At 33.2% G+C, this 16074-nt stretch overlaps 3 protein-coding genes across 3 annotated transcripts; 2 read left to right on the forward strand and 1 right to left on the reverse strand.

The window, feature by feature from the left end:
- The first annotated feature begins 3639 nt into the window (after positions 1 to 3639).
- LOC128034924 (transcription factor KUA1-like) lies at positions 3640 to 4896 on the forward strand. The gene is made up of 3 exons (XM_052624358.1): positions 3640 to 3838; positions 4162 to 4433; positions 4516 to 4896. Exons 1-3 carry the CDS (start codon positions 3640 to 3642, stop codon positions 4789 to 4791), a joined length of 747 nt encoding a protein of 248 aa, XP_052480318.1. The 3' UTR covers positions 4792 to 4896.
- Positions 4897 to 5345: 449 nt separating this feature from the next.
- Positions 5346 to 7945, forward strand: LOC105786028 (RHOMBOID-like protein 10, chloroplastic). The gene is made up of 9 exons (XM_012612274.2): positions 5346 to 5732; positions 5849 to 6114; positions 6192 to 6246; positions 6363 to 6443; positions 6529 to 6625; positions 6712 to 6779; positions 6926 to 7024; positions 7273 to 7314; positions 7473 to 7945. Exons 1-9 carry the CDS (start codon positions 5577 to 5579, stop codon positions 7614 to 7616), a joined length of 1008 nt encoding a protein of 335 aa, XP_012467728.1. The 5' UTR covers positions 5346 to 5576; the 3' UTR covers positions 7617 to 7945.
- A 2890-nt stretch (positions 7946 to 10835) lies between these two features.
- LOC105786031 (RHOMBOID-like protein 10, chloroplastic) lies at positions 10836 to 14007 on the reverse strand. Its single transcript, XM_052624396.1, has 12 exons — positions 13938 to 14007; positions 13517 to 13859; positions 13385 to 13439; positions 13188 to 13268; positions 13021 to 13117; positions 12867 to 12934; positions 12623 to 12721; positions 12397 to 12438; positions 12063 to 12295; positions 11764 to 11830; positions 11215 to 11502; positions 10836 to 10979 (listed from the first exon to the last, which is right to left on the reverse strand). The coding sequence occupies exons 1-9, from the start codon at positions 14005 to 14007 to the stop codon at positions 12149 to 12151; spliced, it is 1002 nt and encodes a 333-aa protein (XP_052480356.1). The 3' UTR covers positions 10836 to 10979; positions 11215 to 11502; positions 11764 to 11830; positions 12063 to 12148.
- Positions 14008 to 16074: the final 2067 nt, after the last annotated feature.

The raw sequence follows: 16074 nt of genomic DNA on the forward strand, positions 1-16074 counted from the left end.
CTAATTCATTTTATATAGACCAAAATACTTTAAGTAAACCAAAATAGATAGAATTTCAAGAGTTTGCATTTTAGTCCCTAACACATGGGAACACATTTGGTCTACATATGTACATGTCATTTTAATTCAAAATATGGTACCTACTCTTGAAGCTCTTGAGGATGTGATGAGATGAGAGATCTCCTAGCTTGACTCTACCTCTTCGAGTCTAACTGTACCTACACGTTAAAAATAAACGCGTTAAACCGGTGAAGGCTTAGTAAGCACTACAAGAATTAAATAGATAAATGAAACATAACATAATATTTTAAACTTATTCAACTAATACACATTTACACACAAACAAGTTTCTTCAACTATACATTACTTTAATGAAATTTAACTTACCTTTTGTAAGTTATCAAACTTACCTCAACACATTGATGATTCACTTTTGTTCACAACTCATATTCTTAGCCCAAAGTAGACTTTATAGAACACACCGGATATACAGAACAAATACAGAGGTGTATTATTATGCACTATTAAACAAAGAGCACCAAAATGCTATACAGAGAGCACAAATGTGCTAAACGGAGAGCACTAATGTGCTAATAATAGGAGAGCACGCTAGGGTCCCTTAATGGCATGCGACTAATATCCTAGTAGTTCTAATTTTTGTCTACTTGGGCATAAAAGTTGAATTTCATACATTTAAATTCTTTACATAAGTATTTCAGAAAAGATTTCACATTTCTCCATCATCTACAATTTAGTCTCCATTTCACAAATCACAAATATCACATATTTTTCACACATATACTTTTACCACAACATCATTACTTAATGCTCAAACAAATATACCATTTCATATTCTCCATCTATAAATTTTTTACAAATTTCACAATTTCATAATCTAATCCCTTTTATTATCTATTTACAAATATAAATATGTATTCTACATTTTTATTCTAAGTAATTCCATATTACAATATAAGCATTTAAATAAAATAATTTAAAATCTTGTAGTTCTTACAACAAAAGATTGAGATAATGTATTTTCTTCTTCCTTCACTCCTTGATCTTCTCCTTTTCTTTTCCTTCAATTTTAGCCTCTCCTTCTTTTCTTTCTCTTCAATTTTCATATCAAACACATAACATTTATATGTTAAAACTACAATTAAGTGACTTTCCTATACTATTTAATATAAATAAACATGTATAATACGATAATTTGACCATTTCTTACCTTATCTCTTTGAACACCCAAAAACCTAACTCATGCTTTTCTCTCTTTTAACCCATCTATGGAAATTTCTCATGAAATAAAGTTGTTCACTAGCCTTCTTTTTGATTTTTACTGAGGAAATTTCAAAGAAAAATGAAGGTTTGAAGCTTGGATGGTTCAACAATGATGGAAAGACATAAAGGGAATTAAAAGAAAATATCTCACCTTTTTAATTAAAATGGTCAAATTGTTAATAAGTCCTTAAGTCATCCATATTTATACTTTTACCCATCATCATTACATCTAATAAATATCTACCTGGCTAATTACCACTTTGTTCTTCCTCATCTTTCATATTTCCTAGGATAACTCATACCACACTTTGGTTAAATTTCTTTTTAATCCTTCCTTCCTTTCCTCTACTACTATATATCTCCTAACTTAATATTTTTCCTACTTTGGCCACAACAATTTCTTTATTCTTTCAACTAAATCAAAGTATCCATTTTAAAATTTCCTATCTAAAGAGTATATATTTTTAATTTCTTATTGGATCTATATACTTCCTAATTTAATACTCAAAATTCCTATTTATTATATTTCAAAAATTTTATACTAATTCTTGACCCGATCCATCACTGTACCCAACCCCGAGTTAAAACGTGGATATTACATCTCTCTTCAAAATCAATCTATTTCCCTAAATATTACAAAAAACTAGCTCATTTCCCTAATTTTTCTTTAAAATTCGCTTTTTTCATCAAATTTGACCAAAATATTAATTGTGCTTGTCAATTGTAACAAAAGAAATTGTATTTGAGAAAATCAATTTAGAGAGTTTTCAAATATAGAAATAGATTTAGCTTATCGAAACTAAATAAGTAATTTGATCATTCTTCCTTTGGTTGCTTTCCTTCTCTAAATTAAACAATAAATATTAGAGAGTAGACCTAAAAATGATTCGAGTTAATGTAAAATTTTAGGTTTGAGCTTGACTTGAAAATTGAGCCTAAAATTTTGTCCATGTTTGACTTAAATTAAAAAATGTTAAAATCCGAGCTTGACCCACCTATATTAATTTTTTTATATACAAACAAATTTAAAAATATAATACATCAAATACACATAAAACATTAAAATAAATATTTTCCAACAAATTGAAAATACATTACAAAAAAAATACTCAAATAACATTAAGATAGTTGCAACTTAGCAAGCAAATGCATCTAAAATAGTAACAAAATTAATGATAAAGTAACAGTTATACAATATCCAGATAATAATAACAAAATAGTAGCAATATAATAGCAAAATGACAACAAAACAACATCAAAGTGGCAGCAAACACAACAGTAAACAGTAGTGAAAAAAAATTAAGAAAATTCGGGCTGAGCCCAAGCCAAAAAAAAATCTTACCAGAGGCTCGATCCCTTATTTTTTTTATCTAAGCTTATTTTTCGAGTCTATATTTTTGCTTAAACCCTCCCATTTTTCGAATAGACTTTTAAGTTTGAGCGCGTGATCCAACCTATAATCAAGTGTACGAGAGAGTAATTGATTTATAATTTAGATAATATTAATATGTTGCAAATATTGTAAATATGTGAGCCCTTTTGATTGTAATAGATATGTATTATTTCTAAAATTAAAAATTATTTAAAATTTTATTTCTAAACTTACTTATATCATATATATATATAATATACACAAATATCTTGAATCATTAATTATATATACATATTATAATTGTTTTATGTTTCAAAATTTCTTCCTCGTAATTAATAAATATATATAATATTGCAAATATATTATATTTCAAAATTATATTTATATTTTTAATTTATTTATATTATTCAAATATTATTTCATCAATAATTTTAATTATTATTTAAATAATAATTTTATAAAATATATAAGCAAGATATACATCCCAGGAGATAGAAAATTAGTTCCATAATATAATCAAAAACTATAACTAAACCCAAAGTGTTAATAAAGCTTTAATTATCTGTTAAACTTTTTAGTGAGAGAATTATCTTCCATTTAATGTACTCTTAATTAATAATAATTACCGGCGGCTAAATTTGGATATTCGATGAATAAAGTTAAATCATAAAATATATATTTGGGTTGGCAAACGTTATTTATTTTTATTATTAGTTGATAAAATAAAAATAAAATTATCGATAATCTAATATTAACCTTATTTTTCGAATGCATAATGCTTGGAAACCAAGTTTTAATATTAATGAAACTTGTCCTAAAAGAAAACTAGATTAGCTTTGCATATCAAAATCTTGCGACTTTGGAAACAAAATCCTTGCTTTGTGTTTTCAGAGAAAAATAAGACTTATCTTCTTTTCACTTCATACATGGTATATATGTAATGGAAAGTAAAGCAAATTTTCCAGGAAAATTAAGAGAGAGAGATAATGGTGAAAGGAAGAGGGAGAAGGTGTAGCTATTGTGGACATAATGGCCATAATTCGAGAACTTGTAATGGGAAGGGAGATTATGTTAAACTTTTTGGTGTTAATATAGCTGCTATGGGAGAAAGTTTTAGTCATAACAATGGTGCTCAACCACAGATTCATTCTAAGAAACACAATGCAGCCCATAAATTTAAAAGAGGTATTCATCCCTCTGTGTACTTTTTTTTGTTATAATTATTGTATGAGTTTGTACAAGTATTTTTATGATTTTTCACGAGTAAGATCCTAAAACCTTAAATACTATACCTACTGATGAAGCTTTGGTAGTAAAAGCCTGAGGCATTGGAGTTCTTAAGTATTTAGGTTTGAGTCCAACATGTTCAATATGTGTGATTATTATTTGTGGGTCTCGAGTTTCATCTTGCCTAGTTGTTGTGTGATATTTTGTTTCTTTTTCCATTATGTTTTTTATTTGTTTGAATTTAGTTTGTAGTTGTTTAAACATGTATTTATAATTTTATTATTATGGTGTATTATATGTGCAGTCGTCAACTTTTGATTATGAAACAGGGAATCCATGGACAGAAGAGGAGCATAGAATGTTTTTGGAAGGTTTGAGAAAGTTGGGAAAAGGTAACTGGAAAGGAATTTCAGAGAATTATGTAACCAGTAGGACCCCAATTCAAGTTGCAAGCCATGCCCAAAAATATTTTCTCAGGCTGCAGCATGCCAGTAACAATAAGGAGAAACGCAGACCTGATTTTCCAACCTATCAGTCAAGGATTCAACCCATGGTAAGAACCTATCTGCAGTTCATTTCTTACTCTCAGATTACCATTGAGATAAGATAACCTCACGAAATTAATGTTTTAACAGGCAGAAGAAGTAACTCCAAATGTGATGCAATCTCTGCCATTTCTGCATACAATGAATTATGCTGGACCGCGCCATGGTTACATCGGTAAAGCCCATGTAGCCGTCTGTGCGCCAGCTGATCACCCTTCGCCGAGGTTAGTTCAGGACAACATGTTTCGAGCAGGCCCTGGTGCTTCATCAACAGAAAAAGATCTTTTGGAGCTCAAGATTGCTCCCCCTCAATCATCAAATAGCACAACTCTACAATCTCAGCCGTTCATTAGGGTAATTAATTAGAACAAAGTTGCAATGTCGAGTTTAAGACAATAGTTGAGACAACATTGAGCAATAAGGAATGTGTTTCTATGGCTACTCCCATGTAATCGTCAAAAGCGAGAAACATATGGCCAGCAAATAATAAATTTAAAGCCAACAACATAGAAAAACAAACAAACTATTTTTTAACGATTTTATTATAAATTTGATATTTTACATAATACTTAAAAATATACATATCTTCTCTCCAATTCATAAATAATGTACTTGAGCACAATTAAATTCATATTCTCCTATATTGAAAATAATATTTATACCGAGCTAAAACTGAAGTGATACAAATAAACAAATTTAGTTTTGTCAATTTATATTATATATATATATATATTGTTATCATTCAAATTTTTCCATGATTTTGTCGAAAATCCAACTTACTATATTATCCACACAAATGAGATGACATAATCTTTATTTTTTTCCAAATAAAAGCATGTCTTTATTTTAATTTGGGTTGATTCCATCGAAAATCTTCACATTATAACTCATTTTAATTTTTTATATAAATTTAAACATTTCTAATTCATACTATATTAATAGTTTGATGATTCAATTAAAATTTTGAAATTTGGGATGAGTTAAAATTTGTAGCGTAATTAATTTTTTTTCAATTTTATTTAATTTATAAATATAAATATATATTTTTTAAAAAGTGCAAATTATTGCTTACTGCCAAGGCTTTCGGATCACTGGAAGAGCAGTTCAGTTTGGCCGAGACACTGCTCCGCTCTGGTGTGGGTGTTGGGTTGATGGGGTCAACTCTGCCTCAGCCATTCCCCTTCAAGTGGGATTTACCAACTGAAGAACCCACTTTTCATCTCATCACCACTGCCGCTTCTCTCCGCCTCGGCAACCTTCTCCGCCATCAGCTCCACCTAGGGTTCCACCTCCGCTCCTCGTTCAAGGTACTCCCTCAATTACTTTCCATTTCCACAGCTGGGAAAATCCCATTAAACTAATCTTTCAAGAAAACACAAAAAGGGAGTAAAAAGATTGATTTTTTGATTCGTATGTCATACAGAAACTCTGTCATCTATGTAATGTGCCTAGATTGAATCATGTATGGTCTGAAACAATTTCCAACTTCATGGGAATTGGCAATTTTCGGTTTGCAAATGATGTTGTCTGTTCCTCGTGTTCATCTTACTTATGTTTCTTCAATGGGGGAGAACAAAGAAAATATTTTGGAAATGAGGGTAATAGTGGATCATCCAAGATGAATACTTCCAGGAGAAATTCATTCAACACAAGGAAATGGACCAACATCCTTTTAGCTATTAATGTCTTGTAAGTTTTCCATGATGAACAAAACATTGAATTGTTTTTGAAAAAAGAAAATGAAAACTAAATTATACTATTTGCAGAATTTATGTTGCACAACTGGCAACACAAGGGAAGCTCTTGCTTTGGGGAGCTAAGGTGAGATTCTGATCGATTCGTGAAGGAAATTTCGGAGTCGTATCTATTTTAGTTTCATTGTAGTTTTGGAAAATGTGGGTTGATATTTGATTACGGGTTATTCATATTGTATACAGATTAATAGTCTTATTGACAAAGGACAGATTTGGAGGCTGGCCACATATTCTCTTTTGCATGCAAATATAGGGCACCTTATGGTTTGGTTTCAAATTATATGGTTTAGGATTTCTCAACTAGGAAGTTTATTTCTCTATATGATTGATTAGAATTTGTTGTTTTCAGGTCAATTGTTATTCTTTGAATTCTATTGGACCTACTGTGGAGAATTTAAGTGGTCCAAGGAGATTTCTTGCAGTTTACTTGACATCTGCTATTTCAAGTAACAACTCGTAAACTCATTACTGTAGATTATACATTGCTTGCCTGCTAGTACAATTTTGACTCGATCAGTTGAAAGAAATCTAGGTGCCGCTACAAGTTACTGGTTCTGCAAAGCACCCGCAGTTGGTGCATCAGGCGCAATCTTTGGATTGGTAGGTCCTCTCAAACTTATTCACAGAATAAGATAAATGTTCATAAGAAGCTGTTCCATCTAATATTTGTCTGCCTTGGAATACTTAGCTTTTTTTTTTACTCCGAACCTCAATTTTCTCATTTTGTAAATCTTTTGGTTGTCTAGGTTGGTTCTGTTGCTGTGTTTGTCATGAGGCATAGATATATGATCAGAGATGCCAAAGAAGATCTGCAACACATAGCACAAGTTATTTTCCTAAACATGGTATGATTCAAAGCTTTTGCTACTCAATGTATGAGAACCCTAAACCGTATAACAGCCTATTGGAAATCCCGTCTCATACATACCAAATTCAGTCCCTAGAGTTAGATTTAAGTTTCTGCTATTTGCTTTCGAGAAAAAAAAAAGGGTTTCTGCTATGTTACTGCTTGATACAATGATTTCCTTGTAGCATCAAATGCTTTTGCTCTTATTTTTTCCGAGCTCAGTGGTAATGAATGTGGATCATGCAGGTTATTGGACTAATGTCAAGAGGCATTGATAATTGGGGTCATGTAAGTCTTAACTACCATGCCTTCTTACACGTGTACTTGTAGTATACCTGCATTTAAAGTAGCAGTTGTGTATCATAAGAATCTCCGTTTACTTCATCAATACCGACGTTTAAAGTTTTACTTCTGAGATTGTTTAAAATCTTAACTTACAATTTCAGCTAGGAGGCTTGCTTGGAGGAGCAGCAGTGTCTTGGCTTATAGGACCTGCATGGAAGTACGAATCTATGGCCAGTGATGGCCGAAGAATATTCTCAGACCAACCACCACTTTTTTACCTTACTGACAGAAAATGGAAACCTTGATGAACCAGTGTAAGTATTGAAAATTGTGACACAAGCTCTGATTTAAATTAATTCTAGACATACTAGACTATATGCAAAGTATAGTAGGGGGGTTTACAAGGTAGAAGTGAATTCTAATCGAATCAGTGATTTTCCAGAAAATAATCAAAGGGGAAATGGTGATTTCCCTACCTATTTTCTGATACATCACTGGACGCTCAGAGTTCACCACCATTTCTGTATTGCATTTTACCAAAACAATCTATTTTCTGATATCTGTAGTGTAGTGATGTTTGAAGTGAAGATAGCCCTTTTCTTTATAATGAAGCTAGTTGAATCTTGACCGTTCATTTATGTTTCTTACACTTCATCATATCCGTTGAAAAAAAAGGAAAACTAATTAATGCTAACATTTATAAAATGTCCTTATATGGCAGTATGCATATCCACCATCCACCATTAGCCTTGGATTATCCTTTACTGTTGGTAAAACAGAAGTTGCTGTCATCTCTACTAATACAAAAAGATTAACCGAGTTTGATGCACGAGTTAATTGTATGAATTATTTGAGAGTTTGATTCAGTTTACATATAGTTTTAAATCATTTGCCAACGAGGCATTGGTTCTTTGGTTTAATGGCAAGGAAGAGAGTTCAAAATTCGAAATTTTAAGATTTCAAGTTTAAATTTTTTCGGAAGAGAGTTAGAGAACTCTAATGTTTCAAGATCAAATCTTTCTTTGTGGGTAAGTTTGGTTCAAACGTATTTTGATGAGTTATTTTTTGGTTTGTGAGTTGGAACAGTGAACAACTTGAGATAAGCATAAGCAATTCTAAGCTGTCACCATGCCAACCAATAGAATTTCAGTTAAGCTATGTTAGAATATTTTTTTGTTAAATTGTCGAGTTTGGTCTACAATGAACAGGCCTCATTATCACCAAATTTGCCTTCGTTTCTTTGACTGGTTTGGTCTATTTGCAGCGTTGGCATTGACAATGGTTACTCCTATGCTACTTATTGCTTTCTTGTTTTGATCTGTCAATAGTACTTGAACGAGTGAAGGACATGATTGATTTCACCAAATGCCTTCATATACTATAGTTTAGATTTTATAAAAATATTCTTTAAAATTTAAAATATTTTAGTTGAGTTTTCAAATTATTAATATTAATTTAATTTAAGCTGAAATTTAATACTCATAACAAATGATTAAACTGATGAATGACATAATTAATGCGAGATATTGATCATTTATAGTATTTTGAAGTTGAAAAATCAATATGCAATTGAGTTGTTTAGTAGTAGTGCACTAATATTGTTTTCAATGCCATATATTAGCATGTTTCCAAATTGCTGAATCATGATTCAATGGATCTCTTTTGAGATGAGAAGCTGTGAAAGATTACCCATTTCAAATATAATTGTGATATGTAGTTTTCAGGAAATTCTATTTGTTAAAATACTTGATGGGTTTATTATAGAAATTAATTAGTCTCTAGCATTTTAAAATTAATTGAAAAAATAAGCATTTAAATTTATCGATTTATCTTATTTTAAAGTAGTACATAAAAAATTAAAATTTAACATTTTCTAAAATACAGTAATGGAAGGCAGCCATGCTATTGCTGCCATAAATCTCTCCTGCAACAATGTAGATAGGTGTACTGGAAGGGTAACACGTTGCCTTGAGGAACATGGCTGCTTCTCTAGGGGTCATTGGACAACCCTCCTGCCTTCGCCGTTCTTCGCTATCTAGCTTTTTTTCCTTCCAATGTCTAACATTGTATCTCATAACCGTGAGTTCATTGCTCTCTTCTACAGTCAGATTATGGATGCAGCCTGTGAATGCAAGCATATCTTTCTCATACCTAAGCAATCAAGATTATTAGGCTCAGAGTCTTCGTTGAGAGAAATACTACCAGAAACCAAAGAATGATTGTGTACCTTAAGTGTCAAGCAATATATGGGTCATTCTTGCTCTTTAGTCTATCAACTAAAGTACTTCCGAGATCCTCTATCTCTTTTGCATACCAGAGAGCCTTATAATTGGCTTGGCACCTTAGCCTTTGAATGGAGTTTGGAAGGTCATTATTAGCAAGCCTTGAAACTGTATACATGAACTTGAACTTGATCACCTTGTGTAGCTTTAGTAACGGGAGCACTTCCCTCCTGTACCAATTAGTCTGCGAAAGAAGCCATCTAAGCCACCTTTCCAAAAACAATAAACCAAATGGAATATCACCATACATTTAACGCCAAATTTCGATCCTTTCAATACCTTAGACCAGGAAACAGGGGCTTTATTGTTGAGTATTTAACGGGAAGATACTCAACAATATCAATATCATCTTTCAATGCATTAATGAAGTGCCTCCAGTCAAAAATATCATTGAAATCATTGTGCACAACGTATTCAAAACATTAATGAAGAGTCGGCAAAATAGGCTGAGGTGAACTGGTATGCTTGCAAAACTGAACCCCTTTAGCCCTATGGAAAATCTCGTTTGGAATCGATGCTGCGCCACTTGTTCCACTTTATGGGTTGAAAGTGTCTTCCTATCAAATAATTCAAGGTCCATTTATAGAAAGCAAATGCAATTCATTTGACATAAATATAGCAAACACATACATCCTGATTTCACAGATCATAACATTAAAATATCCCTCTAAATTGAGTTTCACTAATCATTTAAATCAAACTCAGTTGATAGAAAATATTTCCAACAATAGTATCTTAGAGGTAGTGCCGGTGTATAACTATACTACCAACATAGATAAGCATGTTTACCTTTTAACAATGGCGATTTTGTGAATCAACAGAGAATCGCTTCCATTGCATGTCTCGCATTTAAGTAAGCCACGAGATCCACAAGGTATTTTTCCTTTTCCATCACATTTTGTGCATCTATGGAGATATAATCAATCATCGGCGAAAAAATGGATCATGTAAAGAACTCATACCTCAACAATATATGTTCAGAAGAAAAGAAATTAACAAAAAACCAAATATAAAACTAATGTTTACAAAGTTCAATATGGGGATCATTAGGCAAAAGTTTCAAACTTAGAACACCCAGATAACAAATTAGGAAGGATAATTACACGCAAATATGGTGTCTTGAAAGAATGCATGGTTGTGAACTACTAGCTCAACCATATTAGTCATATGTTGGAACCAGTAACCAACTATCTTGGATAATAAATATAGGTTTTGTAGAATTAAATAAAGTAGAAACTGCTCACATGGTGTCTGATCCGTCTCTGTGAGCAATTAATCCCCTTCCATAGCAAGCAGGGCACTGGGACATCTGATTTTCCTTGTAAAATCCAGGATCTTTGTCTGCATTGCATGTAGGACATGGAATATCTCCTCGTCCTGCACAATCTGCATATTTTTCTTTATACATTAAATCAAAGCTAAGCACTACTGACCATGAAGGCAGGAATCATATAGGAAATGTAGAACTAATAAAGCACAAAGCATTAGTATAACAGGAAAGAGACATATGAAGGAATTAAAGGATCATCGAAGTGGCAAATAACTTTGTGTTTATAAAAAATTAAGATTTTAAATCCTTCAGTTTTAACCCCATAGACACCAAATGTTTAAGCAGTATTACCTGAACATTTCTCAATGGTCTCACTATGAGGAATCTTGACTCGGGTTTTTTTATACGGCACAAAGAGAACAGGGAATTGTGATCTTAAATCCAATTCCCAAATGTCAAGTTCCCACCAAGGTAAGGTTCTGTTTCTCTTATCACTTCCCTTTCTTCTAAGAAAGTTTCAAGAGTTCCCACATAAACTTTGTAATCTTCAACAGCATGAATCTTCCAGGTACGAGCAGGGCGACTCCCCCAACAGCATCGATGACTGATATGGTTGATGAGCAACTCTTTTATCTCTACCTAATTCAATAAATGCCTACACTTAGATGACACATTTTAATCAATACATGCTAATGCTTGATGCTTTAGAATTCACATTGATAATTCACACTTAGAGGACACATTCTAATCGGTTCAAAAATAGGTGAAACCTTGATTTAGAGACACTTTATATTACTAGTATAGAATGCTGCTGCTATATTTGTCCTAGCTCCTAATTCAAGAACATATGACAACACCGCAAATTAAAGCAAGGGAGTCCCGACTTTCATTGAGCCATACCTCTGAAAATCATTGGAGTATGCGCCATAATCTGCTGCGTGAGGATTTTGGCGAGGAATAGTTTGCTCTGAGACATACAATAGAACCGGTCAACAGTAAAATCTACATTGACAACTCAATTTCAATGCTTAATTACGGAATTAATTTTCTTGCATCCACTAAAAAGACCAAAATTGAAAATTTAAAGCCACTCAAAAAATTCCCAACTATGAACCAAAAAAGTTATAAAACCATTTAACGAAAGAGACTGAAACACTAAATAACCATGTACTAAAAGAAGTGGCTTGTTTTGGAGATACCATTGGGAAGGGCCTCAGGGGAGCTGATCAAAGGAGCATGAATGGACGGCGGGTAAGAAGTAGAAAAAGAAGTGGCTGATCGAATCTCATCGAGGTTTCCGTTTTCTGTCAGTAAGGTGAAAAAGTTGTGGTCGGTCTGAGAATATTCTTGGGCCATCACTGGCCATAGATTCGTACTTCCATGCAGGTCCTACAAGCCAAGACACTGCTGCTCCTCCAAGCAAGCCTCCTAGCTGAAATTGCAAATTAAGATTTTAAGCAATCTCAGAAGTAAAACTTTAAATACAGGTATACTACAAGTACACGTGTAAGGAGGACGGTAGTTAAGACTTACATGACCCCAATTATCAATGCCACTTGACATTAGTCCAATAACCTGCACGATCCGCATTCATTACCACTGAGCTCGGAAAAAATAAGAGCAAAAGCATTTGAAGCTACAATTCCTTCAAGGAAATCATTGTATCAAGCAGTAACATAGCAGAAACTCTTTTTTTTAAAGCATTTGATAGGCTGTTTAGGGTTCTCATACATTGAGTAGCAAAAGCTTTGAATCATACCATGTTTAGGAAAATAACTTGTGCTATGTGTTGCAGATCTTCTTTGGCATCTCTGATCATACCTCTATGTCTCATGACAAACACAGCAACAGAACCAACCTAGACAACCAAAAGATTTACAAAATGAGAAAATTGAGGTTCTGGAGTAAATAAAAGCCAAGTATTTCAAGGCAGACAAATATTAGATGGAACAGCTTCATACGAACATTTATCTTATTCTGTGAATAAGTTTGCGAGGACTTACCAATCCAAAGATTGCGCCTGATGCACCAACTGCGGGTGCTTTGCAGAACCAGTAACTTGTAGCGGCACCTATATTTCTTTCAACTGATTGAGTCAAAATTGTACTAGCAGGCAAGCAGTGTATAATCTACTGTAATGAGTTTACGAGTTGTTACTTGAAATAGCAGATGTCAAGTAAACTGCAAGAAATCTCCTTGGACCACTTAAATTCTCCACAGTAGGTCCAACAGAATTCAAAGAATAACAATTGACCTGAAAACAACAAATTCTAATCAATCATATAGAGAAATAAACTTCCTAGTTGAGAGATCCTAAACCAAACCATAAGGTGCCTTATATTTGCATGCAAAAGAGAATATGTGGCCAGCCTCCAAATCTGTCCTTTCTCAATAAGACTATTAATCTGTATGCAATATGCATAACCAGTAATCAAAGATTAACCCAAATTTTCCAAAACTACAATGAAACCAAAGCAGATACGACTCCGAAATATCCTTCATGAATCGATCCGAATCTCACCTTATCTCCCCAAAGCAAGAGCTTCCCTTGTGTTGCCAGTTGTGCAACATAAAATCTGCAAATAGTATAATTTAGTTTTCATTTTCTTTTTTCAAAAACAATTCAATGTTTTGTTCATCATGGAAAACTTACAAGACATGAATAGCTAAAAGGATGTTGGTCCATTTCCTTGTGTTGAATGCATTTCTCCTGGAAGTATCCATCTTGGATTTGAAGAAACATAAGTAAGATGAACACGAGGAACAGGCAACATCATTTGCAAATAAAAAATTGTCAGTCTCCATGAAGTTGGAAATTGTTTCAGACCATACATGATTCAATCTAGGCACATTACATAGATGACAGATTTTCTGTAGATGATACGAGTTACTGAAGAACAAGGGGCTTCGGGACAAAGTGATCACGTTAACATAAGATGAGCCCAGAACAGGGTAGATGCCGTGGCTTAGCGCTTGATGGCAGAATAGCCAACGTTCTTAAGGTATTAGGTAAATTGGTTAACACAATCAAGCAAATAGGATGTCTTCGGGGGATTAAAATCGGTGATGAATACCATTGGAGGGGTGAGTAGTGTGTCGTTGGGCTTGACTATAACTTTCAGAGAGCAATAGATTATATTTCATCAGTTAAAGGCAAAACCTTGGCGACTAGCATTGTCGACTCCCGCCGATATGACACGGGTATAATAAGTAGAGTTCCTTATCCTAATTTGGCATACACGGGAGAAGGTGAAAATAGAGATGAAAGGATTGAAGATGGAAACCTTGCATTGAAAAATAATTTACCTTACAAAAGAGCTACGAGAGTGATATATAAGTATGACACTGATAATAATGCGAATGCTTCTAAGTACAAGTTTATGTATGAAGGATTGTACCAAGTGAACAGATGTGACAATGAATTTAAATGCTTAAATTGTTTTAAGTATTACTTTAAAATAAGAAAAATTAATAAATTTAAATGTTTGTTTTTTCAATTCATTTTTATAATGTAAGAACTAATTAATTTCTTATAATAAACCCACCAAGTATTTTAACAAATAGAATTTCCTGGAAACCACATGCTAAGTTACGGCATTGAAGTCAATATTAGTGCACTACTACTAAACAACTTAATTGCATATTGATTTTTCAACTTCAAAATGCTATAAAATCTAAACTACAGTATATATTATGGCATTTGGTGAAATCAATTACGTCCTTCCCTCGTTCAAGTACTATTTACAGATCAAAACAAGAAGGCAATTAGTAGCATAGGAGTAACCATTGTCAATGCCAAAGCTGCAATTACTTTATACTACTATTTATAGACCAAATCAGTCAAAGAAAAGAAGGCAATTTTGGTGATGATGATGCCTGCTCATTGTTCAATTGTCGAGTATCAAATGCCAGCTTCATCAAAACTAATGCCTCCAGATTCGTTTCTGCTTCCATTTGGAATCATATTGTTGATGATCCTCCAACATATCAAGTTGGAACTTGTACACAGAAAAACCAGACTCAATTTCTTTGTCAAATCTGGTCACTCGGTACAATCCTTCATACACAAACTTGTATCTAGAAGCATTTGCATTATTATCACTGTTGTACTTACGTATCACCCTCACAGGTTTTTTGTAATGTATATTATTTTTCAATGCAAGGTTTCCACCTTCAAGCATTTGATCTCTATTTTCACCTTCTCCCGTGTATGTCAAATTAGGACAAGGAACTCTACTTATTATACCCCCGTCATATCGGCAGGAATCGACAATGCTAGTCGCCAAGGTTTCGCCTTCAACTGATGAAATATAATCTATTCCTCTCTGGAAGTTATAGTGAAGCCCAAAGACACACAACTCACCCCTCCAATGATATTCATCACCGATTTTAATCCCTGGAAAACATCCTATTTGCTTGATTGTGTTAACCCATTTACCTGATACCTTAAGAATGTTGGCTACTCTGCCATCAAGCGCTAAGCCACGACATCTACCTTGTTCTGGGCTCATCTTATGTTGGTTTGAGAACTTGTCCCGAGACCTCTTGTCTTTCCATAACTTTTTGTAGCATCTCAGAGCATCAATGATATTTCTACGACAGTTATTCCATTCCGAAGTAAAAGTAGTGTCTTCGTCTTCGCTAGCATAAGAAGCCTTAACATTTCGCTTTTTTTTGCCAACAGATCTTGCTTGGTTGGACTTAGATAATGCCCTCCCTTTTACTGGTTTTCGATGCGATGGCACCATGGTTAAGCCTGGTTACACCCCAAAAGAACGTTAAAAAGCAAGGCCATTGCAACACTAAAAAAGTAAAAACAAGGTAAAGTCCATAAAAACAAACATTGAAATCAAGGGAATAAGTTGAAAAAAGAAAGCAAGAATGCCATTGCAGCACTAAAGAAGTAAAAACGAGGCAAAGCCCATAAAAACAAATATGGAAAGCAAGGGAATAAGTTGAAAAAAAGAAAGCAAGAAAATCTAAAACAATGTTAAAAGGAGATAAAAAATGAAAAGTGTGTAAGGAAAATATGAACATGCAAGAAGTGAAACCCAACACAATAAAAACCAGAAACAAGTAAAAGTTCAAGGTTTTCAAAGAAAGGTTCAATGGTAAAATTGTTGGAACTTAGAAAATAGATTGAAGAAATTTTGACAAAAGCTTGAGCTAAAAGGCTCGACATCTTGCTAAACAATCAAGCAAAATCAGACA

This window comes from Gossypium raimondii, chromosome 1 (genome assembly GCF_025698545.1).
Source record: "Gossypium raimondii isolate GPD5lz chromosome 1, ASM2569854v1, whole genome shotgun sequence".
Lineage (NCBI taxonomy): Eukaryota > Viridiplantae > Streptophyta > Magnoliopsida > Malvales > Malvaceae > Gossypium > Gossypium raimondii.